Genomic DNA, 27,336 nt, shown 5'->3' on the forward strand with positions numbered 1-27,336 from the left:
TTCAAAACAAAAAAAAATATTTTTAAAGTACTTTTGAGTTCCAGATTTTCTCCCTTATCTTTACCCCCAATTAAAAACCATATGTGAAGTTGAATTACATAAAAATCAAAAAAAGACAAATACACATTATATTGAAATATATTAAATCTGAGATTCAATTTTAATAAACTTCAATATTGTAAACATTTCCATTTTTACATTTGTTATTTTTGGATTAAATAAATTCATTTGCCTTTAGAAATAAGTTGTAATTATAAATTTAGATCTGGAACAGATTTTGAAAGTCATGTAGTTCAAAGCTTTTCTTTTCTTTTCTTTTTTTTTTTAATAGATATAGAGATTCAGGTCCATGAAAGACCCAAGGTAGAAAGTTGGAGAGGCAAATTTTAAACTCGAGCCCTCTCTAGTGCCATGTTGGCAATTGTAGCACCTTCATTCTCAGTTATAATGTAATCTCTTTCATTCCATCTCTGTCTCTATCTCTGTTTTTCTCTCTGTGTCTCTTGTGTATATATATATATATATATATATATATATATATATATATATATATATATATATATATATACACTTGCATATATGCATATTTACATGCATACCTATATAAACACATAAACATATTTTGAATATATGTGTTTATACAGATATATGCATATCAACATATACATAGACTTTGTGTGTCTAACATACCCACATACCCATATATACATATAAAAATATTTTACATGCCTTTTGAGATCTAGGTATTACTTAAAGGCACAAACCTAATATAAGGCATTCTCAAACAAAACAGATATTTACACTGATAAACAAACTTGTATATACACACACATTCACACACACAATACACACATACACGTACACCTTACAGTTTACCTTTGAAAATAAATTTCCCTTTACCCCAAGAAATAGAGCCTAAGCTTTCAAAACTAACCTGAAGTTATCTTTATCATTAAATGAGTCTAGTGAAAATTTAAATTGTATGCAAATTCCTCACATGAAAGTAGAAATAAAACTTTAAATCTCTTATAAAAATGATTTGGGAATACCTTTGTGCAGAGTGGATAACATTTTATTACCTAGGGTGAGATTCAGAAGGGCAATAGAATCGAGTTATTTTTGACTATGGGCATCTCTGGAGCTCGATAACATATACGGCAGCATGTCACATTAACATATAAAATTAAGTTCTGAAACCCCCCAAAGCACCATTAAAACAAGCCTCAACAAGATACACCAAGTAAAACTGCAGCTGGCATGGACTTGCTCTCAAATAGTGGTTCAGCATCACTAACAAAGCATTGCAGAAAACCTGTTCATTCAGTATTATCTTCTGTAACTGCTCCAGATGCATCATCTTACCAATCAAATAGACAATAAATGTGGCACTTTTGGCATAAATTATGTCTCCTGCCTTCTGGGACATTTATTCTTTTTTTTTCTGAATGGAGAAGTCACATTTTCTACATTTTATTTTACATTATATTTTTGATGCTCTATGAAATATCAAGCTAAAAATAACTACATCATTTGGAGGTTGAGGCTAAACATCCAAAATAGCTTTTCCATTGATTTTATCATTCAAAAGCATATCTTAGTTATTTGAAAGATACTTTGAAAAGTGAATTGCATCATACTCCAACTCAACTTCAATGTGTTTAATAATCATAATAATTTAAAAGAGCTAGTTCATTCATTGTTACTGTAAAGTGCTTATAGACAATTTAGAATTCATTAAAATTTTCATTATTTTAGAATAGTGGTTGTTATATTATCATCTGATGACACCGAGTCATGCTCAAAATCTTTTAAGGGTTCTATGAATTCAAAATTCTTATTATCATAATTATAATAACATGTTAAATTATATCACAATATTAATTGTACTAAATACTTTGGTTTCTAATAAGATTAAAAACTTCAATAAATATAATCCAAATAAACAAAAAGTCTTTGGAAGACATAGCTGATATATATATACATATATATATATACGCACACACATATAAGACTGAAGAATCCTAAGACCAAGAAGTTTGAGGACCACTGCTTCCAGATCTAGATAATTAGAAATCTACAATTTGAAAATTCAGTAAATATTCTCTCTCTCTCTCTCTCTCTCTCTCTCTCTCTCTCTCTCTCTGTGTGTGTGTGTGTGTGTGTGTGTGTGTAATGAGAGACAATAAGAGAGGACAGGAGAGAGAGAGACAGAAAGATAGAGAAGGAGGGGGGAAGGAGGGAGGGAGGAAAAGGAGGGAGAAAGAGAGAAAGAGAGAAATTGATTATTTGCATTTTCCCATCATACATGAAATAGTTAAAAAATAAACAATGACAAGTAGAATCCATTCGAGTTCTAATGAGTTCTACTCAGAATTTATTTTAAAAGTGTATTGTTCATTTCTGGAATTAAATTTAAGAATTGGGGACAATATGATACCATTGTATACACTAGGTAGGACTAGTAATTTACTCAATGACTCTAAAGGAGTGAATGAATGAGCAACAGGGAATAAATTTAAGGTGAATTATTCTCCAAATAGTTAAAACTTTCTTTTATGGAATAGAAACAAAAAATAATTTCTTCTTTTTTGCATTACCTGGTTAAAGGAGCCAGTATTTGAGTGGGTGGGTGGGTGGGGGAGATCCTCATTTCTAATTCTTCGAAAAATTCAGAAAATGTACTGCTTGACATAGAATCGAACACCTCTTTTTTAGATCTCTGTTTTACTGCTTTACTACATAATACTTATTACAGTATTTCACTTTAAAGAGAAAACATTCTAAAGGAAACTAATTGTCAGGAAATGGTGAGGTTTATATATTTCCCTTCTGACAAAATGAGAAGTCTGGGCAACTTTAGACTTTGGGAAAACCACATTAATAGAAATATACACACTCATGTTTTGACAGAATAGTGGCTCCAGCTATTGCATAAAAGCATGGTTAAATACATTTATTGCTGAAATTCTGAAAAGGATCAGTTACAGATTTCTTGGAAATGGCTTGGCTCTTCAAGTTCAAGGATTTGCTGTCACTGAACAAAGGAGGTTTTTGAATTCGATGTTGGCAGTCCTGACCACAAGAAATGAAATGGCAAAATATATTTACATATATATTTGAGAAGAGATAAATATGAATTTGAAAACAAAAATGGTATAATTCTTTGTCCATTAGTCTATATAATCTTGTATTGGACTTTTAATATAGAAAACATTTTATAATGCATGATAAAAGTAAGGGAAATCTCTTTCCAAACATTTTTCTTAAGTTTGTCTAGTAGCAAATTTCATAATTATTTTTTAAAATATTTAATAGAATCTATCTTTTATTTTTCATCACCTCAGAAGTAATTAATATGTAATACAGTTTCTGCCTTATTCCATAGGAAAAAAACCCTGATTTCAAAACAATTCATGGTTATATTTTAAGGAACCAATCCTTCACCTAAATTTTAATATTCTATTCACATCCAACAACTCTTCACATCTGCCTGCCACAAAACACTTTAAAATGCGAATCCAGGATTATTACAAAGGGATGGCCCTCATCTTTGTGCCTACCATGTTTCCCAACAATATAAAGGGGATAATATCCCCACCTACCTCTCAAGCAGATCTCTTGTGAAGATTAATGAGATAATGTCTGCAAAAGATTGACTGAAAGAAGGATGTAGTAGTTAAACTGTTTATATCAAAATTTAGGAAATCTGGGCATTTGAAAATGTGGAAAAAAGATTATTAATAGAAATTATGCTCTAACATAGTTTTTAAGTTTTAAAGTACTTCATGATTCCTTTATAGTATTTTGTTTGTTTGTTTGGCAATAATTGCACTTTGGAATGACTAGAATCATTATCCTTGTTCATTCATACAAAGACTGAATGATTGAAAAAAAATCATTTGACTTGTTTAAGGTCACAGAATAAGTGCATGATCAACCTCAGTTGAAAACGAACTGCTTCTAAAATTACAGACTGATGTTTAACATATTGAACTCTATTTCCCTTACCACTTGAGTCTCTCTAAGGAAGCTGGAAAAGGCATGAAAATAGAGAAACTAATGAGTCAAGATAATAGGTCGACATATGTTTGAATTCAATGTAACCATATTTAAAGTGTGCCAAAGAAAATGTAATTTGGGGAATATGGGATTTTCAAAAGCCCTCTTCTTTTTAAGTGCTTTAGCTATATGTTTGCAGACTTAATGTAAACAGGTTTTGCTGAGTATAAATATTATTATCATTTTTTGGAAAAGAAGTTTGCCATATAATTTAGGAAAGTTTATTGTGTCAAGCTGGTCATTTCATTGAAAACAAAATATTTGAAATTTGATGTTTAAAATCTTTGATTTAAAAATTGAACTACCAAGCTAAACTATCTCATTTGAATGAAGAGAAACATGAAAATTATTATTAAAATGAACGTCCAGTTTCCTAATGTGAATTTTTACAATTTTTTGGTAAATTTAACATGTTCCTTATGCTCAAAGTTTCATTTGTAATGTTATATTTTTAAAAGTATATTATTATACCAGAAGAGAAATCTGTCAAACTCTCATAACAATTACATTATTAGACAAAACAAATAGATGATATTATCAGAAGAGCAAGAATCTCATCTTATAAAAATATACATATATTGGTATGGTAGAGTAAGAACAACATATTCAACATTCAAGCATTATGAACATCATTATCTTTAGGGGAAATCCTTAGGTTTAAACATAAAAGCCTGAAATATTATATGGAATAATAATCAGTGATGGGTTGGTGATCTGAAAGTATAAGGTTTGGAGTGGACTTATGAGGCATAAATTTTTTGTTTTAAAATTTAAAATTGTGGATGGGATTCTGCCTAGAATATTTCTGGGATAATAAAATTCATTAATGACAGTCCAATATTCATTAGCTTACAGATAACCAGAAACAATAAAGTTGGCAATAAGGTACATAAAAAGTCTATCTTTAAAATTAGTTTATGAATATTCTGCATAATTTGATGCTATTAAGTTCAATTCATTGGTCCTATGTGGAGAGGCAGCATTGTTCTGAAGCAAACAATACAGACCATCTTCTGAGATGTGTTCTATATGCTTGAAAATCTAAGGAGACAAGTATTTACCAAAAACTCTTCTTTTTATGTAGGATTAAAGCATACACAAACACCTGAAAGATGAAAGCATAGAGAAAAGAAAACCAAAGAGGCAAATTGTGAAGCCCAGAAGAGAACATATTTATAATACATTCATAGAATAAGAATTTGATAGAATCACAGAGGACATAAAGTTCATTTTATATGTGAAAAAATTGAGGTAAAAACAAGTGAAGTGATTTGGCAAGGGTAACTTGCAAGGGTGTCAGAGGCAAAATTTGAACTCAGGTCAAGTAATTTTTTTTTCATTTTTTCATTTATGTAATTTCATAGCTAGTAAGTATAGATATGCACATGTTTACATATGTGTACAAATATAGATAATAATTTGTTTTGTCTTTGAAGGAGTGAGAACCCTTCTTACTAGCATCAACAAGTGAAAGATTTATAATTCATATCTGAAACCACTCTCCATAACCGGTCTTTAATACTGTGCTGTAGATTTGCTTTCATGGTGGAGTTAATGAGAAAGACTTCTAAAAGTATCTCTTAAATGAAATGTGTCATTTAGATATCAAAAATAAATAAATATATTGATTCTTTTGTGCAATCTTCCCAAATAAGCACCTTTTAATATTAAAACATTAATATTTTGGGGCAGTCCCAAAGACAGAAGAGTCATTCTAACAGGATCAGGAGAATGCCAAAAAACATATATTCTCTAAATATTTTCATGAAATTTCATTTTTTAAAACATCCTTTATATTTAGATAAAGTCTTTTGTTAAAGCTAAAAGAAAATAAATGGAGGTTATTTACTCCAGTTCCTTGATTTCACATATCAATTAAAAATAAGAATAAGAATAACAGCAACAATTACAACAGTAGCAATGATAGCAGCACAAGAGAAAGTAAGGTATTTCTTTTTCTTGGTCATAATTGAACAAATGGCAGACGTTGTACTATTTGCCAACTTCCAAAATGGATGCTCAGTACCCTGGAATGATCAACCCTCTCTTTTTGGTTTGATTTAATCCACTCAGTGAGAATTCTTGTTGGGGGTCAAAATTTAATTGGTTTGTGAGTAAATAAGAACCAGAGCAGTTTCACAATTAACCATCCCAAACATAGTTTGAGGTCTGTTTTCTCACTCACCCAACTGTCATACACAAAATTGTGTATAGCCCTCAGCATATTTCTACCTCTTATATTGGCAATTGTCATTAAATACAATTATTTTCCAAGTTCTGAAGATGGCATTTTATAATAAATATACTTAATGATTTAGATTTACTTAAATATCACTGACAATAGCACACATGATTTGGCTTTTTTCCATTTGAATATAAACTCTTGGATGCCAAGGACTGTTTGCCATGTCTTTTTATCTATGGGATGTAGTGCGGTATCTAATGTATAGTGTTTAATAATTGAATTTCATTCATTCATCCATTACAATTCTGGATGATGCCCTTTTATTTATTACAAGATAATCTTTACTTAGTAGTTTTCTGTTTCAATTAATTAAGTTCATAAGACTATTTATTTACAAGGACAAGAATCCAGTGTATCTAGCATGATGGTCTCTGGTTGATCAACTGCAAAAGCATTCTTCCTGTGATAACTAGCCAACAACAATATGAGTAGCAATGGTTTTTTTTTCTCTTTTGGTCCATGAGGAATTCATTTTTTAGCCATACCTCCCACAGATTTATAATGGAAAGGATATAATCATTTCTTCTGGCTATTGCAAGTTTTAAAGTGCAGTCAGCAGGTATTTCTGTACCTACCACTAAAACCCAGAATCAATCTCAAAAAATATATACTTTTGTGGTGCTCACAAGATTATGTTACTAAGAATGGTAAGGTTTTATATATGTTGTAGCCATTGTGGTAAAACTTTATTGTTTGTATAATTTAAGTTCCTTTTTTCTATTTAGACATTTATAAGTTTCTATGGTTCAGTGTTCTAGGCTAGGGATTTTGCCCACAAAAACTTTGTGATACTAAAGTATCATTGCAGGAAAACCTATTTCTCTCTTGCCCATTTCACTGATACTGAATTAAATTACATAAGGAAAATGAAGGAATTGGGATTGTAATACTTTTTACAAGGCCATAAGTAAATTTAAAAAAAGTAAAATGGGCCTAGAGAGTTGTCAAGGTTGTCTTGGTTTCTGAAAAGCTTCAGGGTAGTTTTGAAACAAGGTTCTAGAGAGAAAAAACTTGATCAGTGCTTTTCAAATAATGTTCCATAATATACTAGAATTCATTAGCACATTTTAGGATTATTGTGAATGAGCAATTTGGTTGGTCAGGTCATAAGAGATGAACATTTATTTTCAGTTCCCAAAATAGACAAGAATACTAATGAAGTAACTCTTAGGAAATTCCAGACATATTGTTATTAAACCAATATTTTAAATTGGATTTTTATGATTGAAAAGATGGCTATATTCACCAAACTAAAAAAAAAAAAGTTTCCTTAGTTCTTACAGTAGATTTTTATAAAAGGTAGTATTTATAAGGTTTAGATTTGCTTTTGTTTTCATAAAATAGCTAGTACTATTGGTTTTCTGTCTCTCCAGCTTTTAAAATGACATCTTCACACAGCTATTATGATAGCATGCCTACTTTTTTGAGGGGGAAGGGAGTTACTCTTTAGAATGACTGGAGACATTCAGGTGGAATTCTTGGAAAGAGATGAACAATTTTTGCTTTTGTTATTTTCCACAAATTATTTTAGGTGAGTTTGTCTCTGTTTTAAGTAATTATAAATAGAATTAAATATCAAATTTAACAACAATCTACTTCATCTTAAAAGAAATTTTGAAGGAACTTTGTGGCCATTCATAAATCTTCTCAATGTCACTTGAATCTTTAAGTTTTCTTCTCAATATTGCATTTACATTAAAATTTTGTAAAATCATCTTTGATTTATGACATAAGTTGACCATAACTGTAACAAATGATATTTGTTTTCATAATATACCTAATTCAACTTCAAAGTGCTGAGTTTGGTACATGTGATCGATTAATTGACTTCAGATTTCCACTGAGAAGATTTTTGTTTCTATTGTGTCCCCACCTCTTAGTGTGATATAAAATTCTTGAGAAAAAGAACTTTCAGATTTGTCTTTGTATTTTCAAAAATAAACACTATGTTTGATATATATATATATATATATATATATATGTATATATATATATATATATTTAAACTAAGCATTTCATTTCTCCACTATTGGGAGCTCCTGATGAAGAACTTTGTTGTTAAAGAAGGACAGCCATTTCTTTACAATTTATAGTTTTAGAAAATTGACTTTGGGAAATGAAAGATGAGGTGACTTGCCCATGGCCCCAGAATATGTTAGAAATGGGAATTATCTATTCATTTCCTATATCAATGTTGTACTTTACTTCATTGAATAGGATATTGAATTTAGGTACAAGTTTTTTATGCATTCATTTTTTTTTTAATCACAAAAGGAATTAAGCCACAAAACTCATTGCTTTCTATATTGGAAACAATAAGAAACATTGCAATTCATATTTTTGTGATTCATAATTAACACTGCAAATTTTAGAGGAGACACAAGAACAAATTAATATCTAAATTAATACTATATTCTTAATTTCACCTTGAAAATTTTTACAATAAAAAATTCTACCCTATGATCCGAAGAAACATTCTCAAAATTTGGTTACAATTCAATGTTTTCTTTATTTTTTCATGGTTAATAATCTAGTTGGGTATGGAAACATATACTTGTGAAATCTCTGAAATTTGAATGCATAGTAGGAACCAGAAAGCAACATATTAAAACATTGTTCTAGGATGCCTAGAATTATATAAAATATATCTCACAAAATTTCACTTTCACCATATTTTGACTCAAAAGATTAATTAATATAAAATACAGAATTTAAACTCATCAATTAGAACATGTTGCAATTCTGATGGTTTTAAGAGATTTATATATGAGTTGTTTCAAACATATAGGTACTATTTATACAAATGTAAGAAAAGCAATATTGCATGTCAGTTGCATGGTTCTTTCTGAAGGAATGGTAAAGTCAATTCACCTTGAGAGCACTAAAATGATGCTTTCAGATTTGATGTGACTTTTTTCCATGGAAAGCATGCCAAATGTAGAATGGATATGACATCACTTCTACTGTCATTTGTCATTCGTTTTATTTTTCCTTTTCCCCCCATCCCATATGCAATCAGTTGCTAAAATCCATTGACCTCCACTCAACAAATCTTACACTCATCCTGATCACTCTAGTCACATGCTAACCAAACTAGATGAGGCCTTCATCATCTTTCACATGGTGCAATTCAACAGTTTTTAAAATTGTTCTCTTTATGTTAAAACTCTTCCATGACTGATCTATTATCTATAACACTATCAAACTTTCCTAAATATAACTGAAGCGTAAGTCTGACTCTGATTAAGAATACTTAATGACTCCATACTTCTAGGATGGAATGAAAACTTCTCCGTGTATATCTTAGAATCCTTTACAATTGTGTTTTAACCTTTTAAAACTGATTTCACATTAGTATTACTTCTCTATAAACTCCTTAGTTGTAGTCAAATTTGCCTAATTTCTATTCCCCCAACATAGCATTTTAAATTCCATCTCTGCACATTTATACAGATTATCTCCAAAATATGGAAAGTTCATCTTCCCTTTTTTTTACTGTTTCTTTAAATCACTAGTTTCCTTCTGTCTTCAGCTAAGCTGTCTCTATAAAGTCTTTTTTTCAATTCATCTAGTTATTAATATATTTCCTTCTCTTCCTTCTCCAAAGAAAACATTAAAACAGCACCAAAATAATAATTTTACTTCTCTCTCTCTCTCTCTCTGTGTATGTGTATGTGTGTGCCTCTGTCTCTTGGTCTCTCTCTATGTCTCTGTTTATCTCATTCTTTCTCTGTATGTGTCTCTCTGTCTGTCTCTACCTCTCCAGAGATACCCACCACCACAACCATTAGAATGGAAAATCATTAAGGCAGAAAATATTTAATTTTCCTTTTTTGTATCCCCAACACATAGCAGTATCTTGTATGTAGTGTTTAAAATGGTAATCGAATGAATAAATTATACACTGGAACCAGTATGACAGCTTTGATAAATAGATATGAATATTGGGCTCTGTTCTTACACATAGTATTATCATATATCTTGTTTGAAATAATCTATTGCAGAACCATTTATTATGTCACTTTTAAGGCACCATCTTCATTTTTAATGAAACAATATTGTATTACATAGAACCATCTTTAACTAATAAGTTGCACTAGTATAGGGCACATGGGAGGGAGAAAGAAAATGTAAATTGTAAGTAAAACAGAGGTGTGGGGAAAAAACTCAAGGGGAGCACTAACCATATTAGGCTTGGATGGGCAACAGCGCACAGGGAAGAAGCCCTGTCACAGCCACATTCACAGCAACTGAAAAGGAAAAAAAAAGCCCAAGATAAGGCATGGATCTCACTACTCTAATACCACATAAAGATATGTGAAACTTTTCATTTGTCAATTTTGCTTATTTAATCCTAAATATATGGAAATGTGTGGAATCAAAGTTTTACTTCAACAACTAGTCCAATTGAATGAACTGAGAAAGGATCAGATATGGGGACAGGGAGACGTCACGTTCAAATAACATACTGTCTGACCCTAGTCAAGTCAGTTTGTCTCCTCATCTATAAAATGGAAATAATAATAGTCCTTACCTCACAGAGTTGTTTTGACAATCAAATGTGCTAGCACATGTAAAGAACCTATAAACCTGAGAATGCTATAAAAATGCTAACCCATATTTGTATTTGAGATTTAATGGGTATTTTAGCATTTATTTAATTGGGGGGGGGGAGTTGTTTAATCAAATCACATAATAAAATAATTATGAATTCATCAAACTTATTTATAATTTTATCAAACTAAGTGAAATTTTGAAATCAAGAATGTATTCATTATTCAATTTCTAATTCTCTTTCATGAATATTTCTTGTTTCTTTTTCATAGTAATTAAAGATAACTATAGGATAAAGATGAACTCATCATAGAATATGTGATTCTTTCATTTTAAGTATCAGTTGTACTGTGAATGCTATGGTTGCAGTCATAAAAATGGAATTGGTTTGGCTAGCTCAGTCAATGATGAATTATTTTTTTTTCCCATTGGAGAATGTCTTACAGTTCTGATCAAAGAAACATTTCACTTTAATTAAGGTGCCAAATAATTTTTGTCTATAGCAAGGTAGAGATAGACAAATTTCCACTGTTCACCTATCAAAAAGTCCTCCTTTTTAGTATTTAGTAATAATTCCATATATTATTAAGTTAATTTAATAACTTTTAAATTGATTTCATAAAGCTGATAATTCTATCATTTGACCTATTTAATATTATTTTCCTGTTGGTGGCCTGTTAACTAAAGTACATTATAACACACAAAAAAATAAAGTTTATCCCATCATCTACTCATATAATCTCAAAATCTAAAAGAAATCCAAATTTATATTTTTTTTCAGTGATGTACTCAGTGAAGAAGTTTTTTGCATTTATACTTAAATGTGAATATTTTGAATGTTAATAGTATGTAAGCTAAAAATGATTTAACTACACAGTGAAGATAAATTTAACTTGTTCCTCTCTTTCATCTATCTAAGACAATGCATCTCATTATGTAATCCTATAAAATTTTTATGATGCTTAGTGAGGTAGGTGAAATGATGCTTAGGATAATTGTTTCTTCTAGATTTTTCTAGACTATACTCAACAAAGATTTCATTCATATCATCAAATACAAAGTAGGCAGCATCACCACTAATATCTTGAGAGTAATATATATTTTAAATACCATTCCAATAGACATATACCTTTACAGGTACTGATTTAACCAATGTTGCTTCCTTGTATAAATGTAATGGTCATAGAACTTTATAGTTGAAAAGTTGAACATAGTGCAACCTTATAATTGAACAGATGAACAATTTAAAACTCTGACAAGAAAAGTAGCTTGCCAAGGTCATATAGATAGGGTGAAGCTGAATGAGCATTAGAAGGTAGATTCTTTCCTCCAGAACTGGTGTTCTTTCCAAAATTTCATGTTGATTTCCTTATTAATATATTACTATATAATATAATCAAATCTCAGTGTACTAAAAATTTGAAAGTCTACCATTTATGGATCTATGATCTAATATTTTTATATACATTTTATTCTAGGTACTGATAAAGATAATAGGTCAAGTACATGCTGTACTATACCACATTGTCTTACTATAGATCAAAATATATAGAGAATATACTTGAGTTTTAAATTGGTGGTAGATAAAAGGTTGTTTTGGGTACTTTGCAAAAAACTAGATTAGAGTCATTGTCTATAGAATAAGGTGTAGTGCTGGGCTTGAATACTTACTTGGACATAGTCCTGGGGACACATTAGGTCTCTCTGGTCTTCAATTTTATTATTTTTATAATGAAAATAATACCTTCAGTGCCAATCATACATATTTGTTATAAGGAAAATAGCTTTATAAACCATAAAGTAGAAGGTCAGTGCTTTGTTATATTTAAAAATCTATCTCTTCTCTAATACTACTTCTAATATTTTCTTCCAAGATTACCCTAACATTAATTAATCTCATATTCTGCTACACTATTAGAGCCCATATTATCTATGGCATATGTTAAATTTAGTTACTGATTTAAAAAATAAATATTTCATCCTCAGAATTAGCTTGTTAAAATTAGTAATTGATCTTTATGTCAAGAGAAAGACGATATTAAAGTGAATATTAAAAACATAATCACATAATTTATTATTAGTAGTAGTGGTAGTAGTAATAGTAGTATTGAAAATATTTAGTAAACATCTAGAAAAGGAAGCAGAAATAACAAAGAGCCAATATGATTTTATGAAGAACAAGGTATAGCAAATAACTTCTTTTATTTATTTTTTTAAAGCAAAGTTATTTGACTGGTTGATACACAAGAAAGTACTGTAGATATAAGTATCGATTTTTAAAGCAGATTTTAAAATTCCTTTTTCAGTCAGAAATTCTCTATTACTATCTCTCTCCCATGCATTGAAAAAGGCAAGAAAAGCAAAAACCTACTACAAATATGGATAGCCATATATCTTGAATTAACCATGTACCAAAAAAAGGAAAAAAATAAAGACTATGGATATAGATATATAACATATGTATGAATATACGTATATATATACATACATACTTGCATACATATATGCTTGTTTATTTATTTATTTATCCATTAATCTATTTATTTGTTTGTTTACTCATTTATTTTCAATCTATCATCTGAGTCCATCGATTCTCTTTCTAGAAGTGGACAGCTTTCATTTTGAGTCTTTCTAATTGTGGTTAGTCATTGTTTCATAGTTACTGAGTTTTTTCAATTTGATAATCTATACAACATTTTAATATTGTGTATATTATTGTGCTGGCTGTACTCACTTTGCACTCTATCTGTTCACATTTCTTCCAAAGCTCTTCTGAAACAACCCTCTTCATACAGAATAATAATGTTCCATTACATGTATAAACTATAACTTGTTTATGTATTCCCCAATTAATGAACATCATTTAAGTTTCCAATTATTTGTCAACATGAAAAAAATTCCAATAAATATTGTCATACACATGCATCTCTTCTTTCTTCTTTGATCTCATTGGATTGTAAACCTAGGAGCAGTCTTTCTAGTTCAAAGAGTATGTGCAGTTTCATAGTTGTTGGGGCATAATTCCAAATTGCTTTCCAGAATGGATGTTCTAGTTTACAATTCCAATGACAGTGCAAAGGTGTAACAACTTTCCCAAATCTTCTCTAGAATTTGTCATCTTCCATTTTTGTCATTTTATCCAATCTGAAGGATATATGTTGATATCTCAGAATTGTTCAATTTCATTTCTCTAATTATTAGTTACTTAAAACATTTTCTTTGATTATTAGCAGTTATGATTTCTTCTTCTGAAAACTAGCTTTTTATAACCCTTGTCCATTTACCTACTAGAGAATTACTTTTGCTCTAATGAAATTCATTCAATTCTATATGTATTTGAGCTATAAGAGAATTTATCAAAAAAAGATCCTCCATTCTCTGCATTACTTACAATTTTAGATGAATTGATTTTGCATAAAGAATTTTTAAAAATATGACCAAATTATACATTTTTATCTTCTGTGAACCTTCAATCTATTACATGATCATGAATTATTCCTACATTCCTTAATCTGAAGGATACTTTATTTTCTGGTACGCTAATTTGCTTATGCTATCACTATATCTAAATTATGCCTCCATGTTGAGCATATATTCATATAAATAATGATATACTAGTCTATTTCTCATTTCTACCAAATTACATTCCTGTTTTCCCAAAATATTTAGTCAAATGTTTAATGTTTGCCCCAATAGCTGAGATCTTTGTGTTTATCAAACATAGGTTATTGTGCTCTTTTGCTTCTATGGCTAGCATATTAGTTGAATCCAATAAACTAAAATTTTATAATCAAGTCTTTCATTTTGCTTAAAATATAATGTCACATCATGGAGCCAAAATGATATATTAGAAACAACAATCTATCTGATATCTTGAAAAATTCCTGTAAAACAGCTTTAAAATACTGTTTAAAATTAAATTGTCAACAGAATGGCAAAGTGAGACATTGGTCTGAGAAAACTTAAGATGCCTAGAGGAGAAGTCTATGAAACCCAAGATATCCAAAGCATATGCAACTAGTAGTATTGATATCGGGGTAAGTAGCAGCTTTGAGAGCTCTAAACCAAGAGAAAACAAGGAATTTAGACAACTGTTCAGAAAGATCAGGACTCATCATTGAAACAGAGTATATTACCCATGTATAATTCTGGGTAACAGTTTCATGGAGGAAATAAGTGCTTGTGATTGGTGCTATAAGGAATAATGAGAAAGGTAGTTTCAGGGGAAAAACATATCAAAACCTATATGAACTGATCCAAAGTGAAGTGAGAATGGGAAAATTATTGTACATAATAACATCAATATTGCAATGATGATCAACTGTGAAAGACTTGGCTACTCTGATCAAAACAGTGATCCAAGATAATTCTTAATGACTCATTGTGAAAAAAATGCAATTTCCAGAGAGAGAACTAATGGATTCTGAATGAAAATTGAAGTATAGTTTTCTTACTTTCTCTGTTTTGTTTCTTATACAACATGGTTCATATGGAAATATATTATGATTTTGCATGTATGGTTGAAATGATCTTGCTTGCCTTCTAAGTGGGTATGAGAATGTATATAAGAAAGGGAGAGATTTAGAACCCAAAATTTAAAAAGAAAAAGATGATAAATCAATAACAGATTTTCAAAAAAATGACATAAATACAATATAGGGAAAGTATATTTTGACTACAATTTGTGTGAAGAAGGTCTGAAAATTTCAATGAACTAACAACTCAATTTACATCAACAGTATAACAAGGCTACACACACACACACACACACACACACACACACACACACACACACAACACAATAAATACAGTGAGAATCATAGTTTCCTGGAGGAATGAGGTGATAGTCACTTTCTACTTTGGGTTGATGAGACCAAATGTGAATTAGTGTGTCTAGTTTAGTGTGTTTATTGTGTTTAGACCCATTATTTAGGAAATAAGCTGACAAATGTCTAGAAGAGGTATACAAAAGATGGTGAAAGCCCTCAATAGAACTGCAGAACATCATGTATAGTAAAAAGAACTGGGAAGAAGAAGAAGAAGAAGAAGAAGAAGAAGAAGAAGAAGAAGAAGAAGAAGAAGAAGAAGAACAGGAGGAGGAGGAGGAAGAGGAAGGAGGAAGAGGAAGGAGAAAGGAAGAAGAAGAGTTGCTAATAGCTGTCTTAAAATTAATTAAGAACTATTTTGTGAAATGTAGTTAACATGCCTAAATATGAGAAAAAATTTTTTGATTTTGGATTCAGATGATCATTTTCAAAACATGGCTCTGCTACATCCTATATGACCTCGAATATGTTCACTTAATGGACCTTGTAGCATGAGAGTAGTTTGACTAGATGACCTTTGATATCTCATGTAATTCTATCTCTATAATTCTATGGTGGTCCATTGTTTCTATGACTCAATCACTTTTTTATTGCAATATTGTCTAATTATCACCTGTATACAGACTTCTTATAAAATATGTAGATAGGATTTGCTTATATTGCAGAATTGTTTATCCTGGATCATATCTATCCATAATTTCAAATAACTTTGCAAAATTACTTTTCCTACTAATTCATGCCCAGAAATAACAGAACACAGTTACCTTCAAATATGCATAAATTTGGAAAAGGCACAAATAACAAATAGTAGTTTTGTAAACATATTAGATGACCAAACATATATATACTTATTCTAACATTTTATGATTTCATTCAATATGTCTTTGCGGATCTTAGTAAAATGCCTTCGATTCTCTTTTTATTTTTTCTAATATACAATAAAATTAGTGCTTTAATAGTATTTTAGTGAAATATGCCCTAAATGCTAGTACAACTGCCTGAAAAAGTAAAAGCATATAAATGTACAATACTTCTCTTGTGTAGTGACTGAATCAATGACATTTATAACAAGGGAAAAAAAGAGATGGGAATAAGTAGAAAGAAACATAAAGAATAAAACATAAAGTATAACATTACTAATTAAACCAGTGATCCATAGTATAAAATCATGGTATAGTAACTATTGATTATATTTTTCTTAGACAAAAAAACTAAGCTAAGCTAAACATATTACTATAAAAGCAATTAGCTTAGAGAGAAATCTAAAGTCTGTTTTTTTTTTCTATCTCACAAATCATTAATGAATAAAATAAAAAGTTTGTCTAATTCAGGGTTTCTAATGTTGGTTTCCATAAACTAGATTAAAAATATTTTGATAACTATTTCAATAGAATTGGTTGCTTCTGTGTTCCTATGTATTTAATTTTATGTGTTCAAAAATATTCTTAGAGGGATTTCATAGTTTTACCAGGCTGACATGAACAAAGAAGGTTCAGAATCATTCATTTAATTCAATAAAATAGCATCCATCTAGTCATTTCATTAAGAAAACAAAGGACCACAAAGGTGAAATTGCTCATCTGAAGTATATCCTATACCCATGTACGATATCCTAGAACTAAAATTCAGTCATTTCCTTTGATTCCTCAAGTCCTCTCTTCATCCTAACATACTGCATCTGACAATAACCTCCTACTTGTATCTGACCCCTTTGTACCAGATTTTCCCTTCTTTCTTCTTTATTCGAACCAATACTTCCATTCAATGAAAAATGCTGACTTAACTAAGCTTTAATCTAGGTATGATTAATTCACTAATTTAGCTCTCACTTGAGTGTGCAAATGATCTGTTAGCTTAATTTTCTGAGAAGGTATTTGCATTTTTACAGAATTTGTTAACCTAAATGAACGACTCATTGGTAGAGCATATTAAAGAGGGTTGTCATTATCAACTCCTCCCACCCATCACAGAGCATAAAATATATGGAAACAACATTTTAGCTCACATACTCATTGATTTTAAAAAGGAAGACAATATTTAGTCCAACCTTCTCATCTTATATAAAGAAAACTGATTCCAAAAGCAGTATTATTGCTTTCCTTCTTTCTTTCCTAGTCCTGGATGTTAATATATTTTATCTAAAATATATATCACAGGCATAATTTTTGTTCTGTAAAGATGATATACATAGAGTCAATTTTACTTTAACTTAATTACTGCATTCTATTATTATAACTTTATTGATTATGTTAACAATAAAAGGTTATTATATTTAGGATATATTAAAATAATATTTTACATTGGATGCTGAAAGATTTGGGTTCAAATCCTGCCTGTGACTATGTGACTGGGCACTTCATTTGAATTAGGAAATGCTCTAAGACTAAGTTGTACTAAAAATGCCATCTTGAATTAGGAGAAAGTTACCTCAACTGGGAATTTCATGGAGCAATCAAATCAAAGCTCTAATATCCATCTCTATTGATAAATTATATTTTGATTAATATCATCAATTTGAATATTGATTCTAAATAATTGATACTAAAATTTAGTAATATGTAACTTCATTATTTTTCAAATGTTAATTATTTTCCCTCAATTTTGTGAAATTAATTCTGAAATAAAAAAGAAATATGTGACTCTATGATGAAATATTGAACTACTTTACATTTGCTTAGACAGCCAATAGCTGTGAGAAGAAAAATAAAATCAATCAAAAGATAATGTTAGCATGAACTATGAAAAAATAGTGCAAAAAAAAAAAAACAACAAAAATTATCACACATCCCCCAAAGTGGAATATTTCTGCCAGTATTTTGAGAAATATATTTTCTCCTTGAGATATAGTCACACAATTGATTGTCTTTTTAAAAATAATAGTATGCTGTATTAAAACTATTGTGTGGATTCCTTAAATTAACATAACTTTATATGTCAAAAAGAAAACTGAAAAAAATATTTTTCCAAAGTGATTCCCTATAATATTTTGGATAAAGCCTCAGTTAATTTTGCTTAATTCATAGATGAGTGTCTTAAGGAAATGCCAATAAATCATAAAAAAGAAAAAAAAAGGAAGTCCTGGACAAATAATGTACAAAATAAATTGAAAATTACTGAATTATTTTTTTCCAGGCATATACATCTTGATCAAGATTGGCCCTTCCCGATGAGATAATTGACATATCTTACAGAAAATGTTCTATCCACAGAAAGGGTTCAACTATTTTGAATGAATAAGTCACTGCAATTTGAATAACAATTTTCTCTCAAATCCACAAGTGTATGCAAATTAAAACTGTAAATATGCTGTACTTCTTTGTGGAAGCATGTGAATTGTGTTATAATGTAGTTCAGTTCACTTTTCCCCAATTTTGCCAAATCTTTAACAATTTACAGGCCTAACTAAAGCTCAGAAAATAATCTAGCCATTCAGAGCAGACAGTTCTGAGGGAAAAAAAATGAACATTCAACATCATTCAGGAGATAGAAAATCTTTTGTCTTAATCTTTTTATCCCAAGTACTAGCACAAGATTTTGCAAATAGTAGATTCATAATCAAAATTTACCTGAACTGGAATGAAAGAGTGTGGAGTATCTATATATTCATCATTTAGCTACTAGAAAAGGTATTCAGCTAGAGTTCCATGCCTTTTTTTATCTGACAGGCTTGTTTCTCTTCTCAGCTTCCAAAAATAAGTTAGAGTTATTTCCATTTAAAAATTTATTCATTTTAGAAATGTACTTAAAGAAAAATTTCTAAACTAGTCTATTAATCTTCAAAAATTATTTAAAACTAAAGAAATAATTTATTTTTATGAATAGACTTTAATATCAGTTAGCCTGATCCTTTTTGGATATCATAAGGCCTTTGCTAAAGTGATGTTAACTTCCTTAAAATATATGTAATAAATTATCTGGAAATCCTATTAATGAGATAATTTTATATAATAAGAACAGCTTATATTTATTTTAATTTTATAATTATAAGGTAATTTTTATATGTGGTTTTATACAATAATCCTCTGATGTTTAAAGTTCTTCATAAGCAAAGATGAATAATTCTAAACCCAATGAGTAGTATTTTTTATATGTTTTCTTGAAATGGAAATTTATTGTCTTATATTTTGAATCCTGTTTTATGTTTTCTTGTGCATAGGGTTTTTCTTTTTTTCTTTTCTATTTTGAATTTGTATTTTCTTGGAAAATAATTTATTAAAAAAAAAAAGGTTTTTTTTTTTTGGTAACTTATCCCCTTCCTATGCTTCCAGGCTTATATTCCATTACTTTGATAATCATTTCAAATCATACCATTTGTAGGAGGTTCTACCTAGAACTACTGTTTATTAGTATCTATCCTTCTGAAGCTATCTTCCTTCCATTCTGTGAATATCTTACAAGCTATTATTTATTTATATGTTGTCTCCTTCGTTATAATGAGGTGTTTGAGACACTTTCTTATTCTTCCTTTAGCTGATCATCACTTAAACACAATGCCTTGCATATATCAAATACTTGCAAATATTACCCCAACCTAAGACACTTGCTATATATTTGACCTTGGGTTAGTCATTTAATTTATGTTGGTTTCATTACCAGTAGAATGATAATAAAAATAAGATCTACCTTGCAACAATATTGCAAAAATCAAAAGTGGTAATTCCTGTAAAACCTTTAGCACAATCCTTGGCAAATGGTAGACACCATATAAATATTAGCTGGTTTTTTAATATTCTATAAATGCCTGTTCACTGGTTTCTGCACTTTACAAATAAGGAATCTGGAAATTAACAAAATCACATAATTTGTCATAGTTTTACAAATGATAAGCAGTAAAATCGTGATTTTAACCCTGCTATTCTGATGCCAAAGTTCTATGGATTTCTATTTTCCCATTCCCCTGCATATTTGAAAAATCATTTCATTTAAACACTTTAATCTATTTTGGAAGTAGTTTTGCATTGAAGTTTTGAGGGAAGCACATGTGCAAATAAAAGACATCACATCTAGATTTTTAAATCAGTGCACAAGTTGATTTATTTATCTTCACAGTCACCTCTATCTATAAATTCATAAAAAGTTTGTTTGAATAAACTAATTTTGTCTAATCAGAGATATTACTTGAATAGTTTATGATATTTTTCTATATTTCTCACTTAAGTGATACCATAATTCTAGATTAAAATATTTATATAGTTTCTTAAGCAACAACATAATTTTTAGGTTTATTCTGAAATGTGACTATTGAACAGCAATGTTGCTTTTCACCTTCATAACATGAAGGGTATAGCACAATTCCTTGCATATAATAGTCATTTAATAAATCCTTCTTGCTTGAAAAGTGTACCCTGGGTTTTAAGTGATTAACTGTGCTACAGTAGCTATACCAAATTACCAATTTAATATTGGTAATATACCTATTTTACCAATTGGTAAATACACCAATATTAAAATGGATTATATTATGACAAAGTTAAAATATTAAATAAAACTGAAAGCACAAAGCTTAACATGTACCATTAGTTTTGTATGTTGCTATTTGATTCCATTAAAAACTCAATGAGTTCCTACTAGTGTTTTGCTCAGGAATGAAAGCTTCCAGATATGCCATATTCCTACTTTTGATGGGCATTAGTATATTTAAGAATAATTTTGAGATTAGTAAAGTCTAATACAATCTTTAATGAAGGGAATTTCACATTAGTTCTGATGTCTACCATGGCTGATATGGCAACAAAATAGAATTGGAAAATCATCTCCTAAAATATCAAAGGGTGAAAATATGTATCAGAGGATAATGCATGCCTAGTAATAGGATTATGGAACTTTGAAGTCAGTTTTTTTTTTAAATCTGGTTTGTGCAATAATAAAACTCATATTCCATTTTCTTCCTTTGTGAAGGGAAATAATTTCAGGGGAAAATAATTATCTAATTAGAATTGTCAACAAATTAGAAAAAAGGTTCCTTAAGAAGAAATGGCTCCTCTACATTTAAGGGAAATCATTGAGTAACTTAGAGTAGTTAATCCTTTTGACTATGATTTGGGCTAGATGAAATATTCAAAATATCTGAAAGCATGAACCAATTCAAATAAGAAAACTACAAATCCTAATCCTTCTTTCCACAGTTGAGACAAAAAAAATCAATGTGTCTATCTACCTTTCCAGTCATTTAAAATTGATCTTCTCCACATGCTTTTTTCCTTTCATTATAGCCTACTATTTTTATCAATTATATAACGATTGCTAATCCCATTTTTTTATGCTACATATTCTTCTTCTCCAGCTGAAATCCATAGCTTCCTCAGAAATTTGCTTCTATTCCAGTTTCTATGTGAAACCTTTCTTGGAAATTTCAATTATATAGATCCTCATTTTCTGAACTGAACTGAACCCACTACCTACTACATTTTTTGGAAAATATCAGGAATCTATTTTAATTGACTCCCCACCACCACCACAATGTTTATCACAACATATCATTCTTTAGACCCAATTTATATAGAAATATAAATTATGAGTTGGAAAGAAAAATGAGATAAGATTCAAGTACCTTTCACTAGTAGAAGAAATATTTGAATAATTTCAATAAGTTCTACACTTAGAATAAAGAAAAATCACTATGGAAAATGGTATACTGTAAAGAGCACGAGTTAGATTCAGAAGTATAGCTCTGTATAGCTCTGTACTTTTTAAAATCTCTTGACCACTCTAAATCTCAAAACTCTTGATCAAGATAATGCCAACGAGCCCATAGTGCTGGTGTGGGAATCAAATTTTGTAATGTATACAAATGTTCTCTGAAACTATAAATGTAAGCCATATCTCCACCATTTGCACTTCAATCATCTCTTACATTTTCCTTTGTTACTTAGTAGGCTAGAATCCTTCAAGGATAGTATCCACCTACTTCTAAAACACATTTATCTTAAGAAGTTATGGGTATTTTCAAATGGATTGTATTCAAAAGTATCTTGCAGAAGCACTTACTGAGAAGAATGGGATTGCATTTCTTTTTGTTTAGCAGCATGATTTGAACATGCTCAGGACAAATGTGGATTGATTTAGTACACGGAAAAAATGTAAGTCATTTTTAATAGGATATAAACCATGATGGTGACTAAATTTTTAATCTCAGATTGTCACAGCATGAAGCAGTTTCAGAATAGTCTTTCAATCTGATCCAATACAGCATAGCATGATTGGGCCATTATATTTCTATAGAATACTAGGTATTTTTTTTTCTATGTAAAATTCAACCCAGCCTTTATATTTATCGTGCATGAACATGGAGAGGAGTATGTTTATTTTGAGAACTGCATTTCAATAAATTGGATTCTCTATGTGTTTAATTTGATTGATTTAAAATAATATTCTAAGAATATTGTGTTATTATTGTTGCTGTTATTATTATTATTATTATAAAAATCAACAAAGGTTTATTCAGACTTTTAATGTGCCCATAATGTAACAAAGTTTAAAAACCTCTGAGCTATAACTTTTCCCTCAATATTTTAAATAAAGTTTATATTTCCAGAGAGATATAAGTAACAATCTAATTCCAGAACCTGAATTAGACTCATAAAAACACATTTTCCTCTCTAGGATCTTTAGTTTTATATTGCTTTTTATTCCTGTTTGGTACATTTGCATAAAATCAACATTTAAGGCCATAGTTTTTTTTTATTATTATTAATTTTTTTGATTTTTTTCCTGGAACATTTGGCTATCTACATAATTATTCTTACTTCTGCATTATAGCTGTTCTTTATGATAACTAAACTCTCGGATATGAATACACAGGTTTTTTTTCCTCATCTCATTTTTAGTTTAAAATTCTTTTGAATCAATGTGCAAAGGAGAATATTTAACATTAATTTAAATGTGGGGAAACTAATTAAAGTTTTTTTTTAAACAAGGAGGAAAGATACAATGTATTGTCCTTGATTGGAGGTTGTCAATCAAAAATTGGATAACAATCCAATCTGTCTATATTGTTTTAGAAGCCATTCTTATGAGTGTAAGGCTATTGTCATAACCTAAGTGGGAGAAACTATGTGAGACAAGAAAAGGGGTAGAAATAAAATATGTGGTGGAATTTAAACTAATGAGAAATGACTCCATCTTTCCAATTCCTTCTAAAACATTCTAATTCCATATAATTCCTTCTATAGGAAAAAAAATTATATGGGATTAGAATATTTTAATTTTCTAACTTTTTGTTTTATATACTTCAGAGTCTATTGATAAAAATTCCAGATTTGTCATGATATTATTTTGATCCAGAATTCAATATAAAGAAATAGGAATTGCACAGGTCCCAAAGTAGAAGTATGTGCAAAACAAGAAAACACAATTGGTCAGTGTTAATTAGCATCTTAAGGGAAATAAGTAGGAGAAAAAAGCAATCAAAGTGTTTCATGTTTATAGAATATTTTTTTCTTATCTTATTATTTGTTCTTGTTTTAACTGCATCATAATAAATATATAAGTAAATAAAATATATAAAATAAAATATAAAATATAAAAAAATTAAATAGCTCCCTAAAAAAAAATCCAGTTTCTTAAATCAATATGGCAGGAAAATAATCCCAAAATAATGATGTTATAAAGACTTTATCAGTTTTCTTACTGATGAGGTAAAAACTAATACTATTATAATATGCCATAGAAATGATGTTTAAGTTATATTTATTTAATAGCAATCAACTTTTTTTTCTCTGAAAATCTACTGTTATCATAGTTTTATGAAAATCCAACTTAAAACTTTTGAAATTAGTAACAAATGTAAATTTCCAAATACCACTATATTACAGCATGTTTCCAATGGTTTAATTCCTTGAAAGAGAAAAAAAATCATTATAGCCTATTCCTATCAAATATTGTATGATATTGGCTAATTCTTTCTTGGATAACTAGGTGATATAGGCTTGAAATATTGATGTTTATAATATTTTTTGAGGAAAGCAAGAAATGATACTGATGGGGATCAGGTACAGCCTTACAGTTCCTATAGCAGATTTTGGGAAACCTCACCTAGGTTTCAACCAATGCAACCAATCAGAAAGCCAAGTTATGATGTCAAACCCTTGATATTAAACTTCCCTACAAATTTGTCCACAGCCTATATCTTTGCAGAATCCATTTTGTGTTGGCCCACCATAGGTATTCTGCCTCATGATGTCTTTCCTCTCTCTTTTGCCCCTGTGCCTTATAATGTATTTTTCCTTTCTATAATTAACTCTTTTAGGGTGCTAAATTCTTCTATGGACTTAGCCTGCCAATCAATGGCATACTTCCACTTCATGGTGTAGTTCCCTTTTTTCTGATTAATTGTGAGTTCTATGGGGAATTGTCTTTTTCCTTGTTAATTGTTAAAACCTCTTTTCCTAGGTAACTATATGATTACCCAAATCTATTTCATATTTACAACTCTTTGTGTCAATTTTATCTCTTCAATTTGCATGCAACCTATTCCCATAAAGTAACCTTTCAAAGAGAAAGTCTTTGTAAATTCTTCAAAAGTCAAATTGAGCCTTGTGCCTGATATTTTGAACAAGAATTGCTATTCCAACCTCACCATTTGATGCTGGACCTCAAATTCATCAAAGTTGGCTCTTTCTTTGTCTCTAGAATTAATTTAGCCATTACACAGTGATTCATCATTACATTATTAAGTGTCTTTTAAAGCTATTCCAAAAGATTTTTCAAAAATAAGTTTCACACCAAAAAGTGTGTAAGACATTATGTTAAAAGTTGATTTACTTTTATTCTCTTCATATTATGTGTCATATTAGACTGTGAATTTTTGACCTGATTGAAAAAGATATTCTCTCCAAAATGCTTCTTGTAACCCATCAACTCCTACCAATCCTGGATTACTGTAGTCCAATACTTCTCACAAATTAATGACAAAGAGACACATTCATTTGATGAAGAACGTTCCTTGAATTTTGGATAGGCACAGAATCCTTAAATTGTCCATTGTTCTCCTTACATAAATAGTCGATTAAAAAATATATATATTTTGCTTAGTCTCAGGGCCCAATCTAGTAATGCCATATTTATGCCATATTCCAGGTAGCTCCAGCCAATTAACTCGATTCAGAAATAAAGGTCCTATCCTTGTGATGTTGTGTGCAGAGTAGTGAGCTTAGTCCAATACTGGCCAGTCACTTGCCACCCCAGTATTTCCTTATAATTCCTTTCCTTACCCTTTTCAAACTCCAACTCAAAAATAATAGCCAAATTGAAAATAATATTTTTTAGAAGGATAATCTCAGAAAAATTAACCTTTTACCCCAATCAGCATTCTCTGATTTTTCCCTCCCAAAATTTTTTTCTGGAAAACTCTCCCCTATAGATGTTATCTTCTAATGTAGAACTCTGATCAAGAGTATAATTAATTTTGATTCTCTAGGACATGTGATTGTATACCTCAGGACATATAAATGATCAACTTATAAATAGAATTAAAAACACATTTTAGGGAACATAATCAATGAAAGATTTTGTTGTTGTTGTTGTTGTTGTTGTTGTTTATTTGACCATGCTTCTATGATAGAATTTTCTTTTCTGTCTTTTCTCTTCCTAACTTTCTCCCTCCCTCTATTTCTTTCTTCCTTCTTTCAAATTCTTCCTTCCTTTCTTTCTCCTTTCCTTCTTTTCCTTCTTTCCTTCCTTCCTTCCTCTCCTCCATCCTTCCTTCTTTCATCCCTCCCTCCTTCTCTCTCTCTTCCTTCCTCCCTCCTTCTCTTTCTTTCTTTCTTTCTTTTTTTCCCTCCTACCTCTCTAATCCTTTAAGTTTGGGGAAAAGTATGAGAAAAAAAGCAAGTACAAATTTTGAATATGTGCATGTGTATGTATACACACATATATGCATATATACACAAACACATATACATATACACACAAATGTGTGGTATATATAGAAATGTTTGTGTGTGTGTGTGTATATATATATATATATATATATATATACATACACATATATCTAATCTATTTTTCTATCTATCCACAAAGTATATAAGTACCCTGAGATAAGGCACCATATTCCTTATGTCTTTGTATCTTTAGTATTATTAGAATAGTGACAGGTATATATAAAGTACTTTATAAATCTTTTCTTAATCTCATTTATACTTCCTTTTATATTTTTGGGAATGGAAACCATTTGGGGGATACTATATGTTTATCATATATATAGTCATATTTTATATCCTTTACATAATTTTTTGTAACCCAGCATTTACTGTTACATTTTAATGTTTATTTTTCATTTTTCCATTATCTTTTGTGTTATCTTCAAATTTAATTTTTCAGATTTTACTGTAGTTTGGTTTACAATCCTATAATCTTACTAGATAAATAATAGCATTAAACAGACAAGCTTCTAAAATAGCTTAGATAATTAGATATTTTAATGCCATTTTTCAAATGTAATTCAGGCCCTTCTGCTTCAACAATGGATTTAACCCATGGTCTATTTTCAATGGCCACCTAATGTGGCTTTAGAAGTTGTCCATGAAATTGCTTATAATAATCTGAACAGTAGGAATTCTTCACTCACCCCCCCCCCTTTATATGAAGTGTGAAATCAAACTTTTAAAATGTATTTCATTTGGGGATCCTTCAATGACTTGGTCAATTAGCATA

At 29.7% G+C, this 27,336-nt stretch overlaps 1 protein-coding gene across 4 annotated transcripts in view; it reads right to left on the reverse strand.

Annotated features, from left to right (window-relative positions):
• Positions 1-27,336, reverse strand: part of EPHA5 (EPH receptor A5) — a 472,740-nt gene that overhangs the window by 57,041 nt on the left and 388,363 nt on the right. For 2 of the 4 annotated variants that reach the window (XM_051965918.1, XM_051965917.1), the window contains exon 9: positions 10,489-10,554. The exons of the other annotated variants lie outside the window; for them this stretch is intronic. In XM_051965918.1, the coding sequence (XP_051821878.1) occupies positions 10,489-10,554 (66 nt within the window). The remainder of the gene's footprint in view (positions 1-10,488; positions 10,555-27,336) is intronic. 4 annotated transcript variants of the gene reach the window in all.

This window comes from Antechinus flavipes, chromosome 6, assembly GCF_016432865.1.
Source record: "Antechinus flavipes isolate AdamAnt ecotype Samford, QLD, Australia chromosome 6, AdamAnt_v2, whole genome shotgun sequence".
NCBI classification, from domain to species: Eukaryota; Metazoa; Chordata; class Mammalia; order Dasyuromorphia; family Dasyuridae; genus Antechinus; species Antechinus flavipes.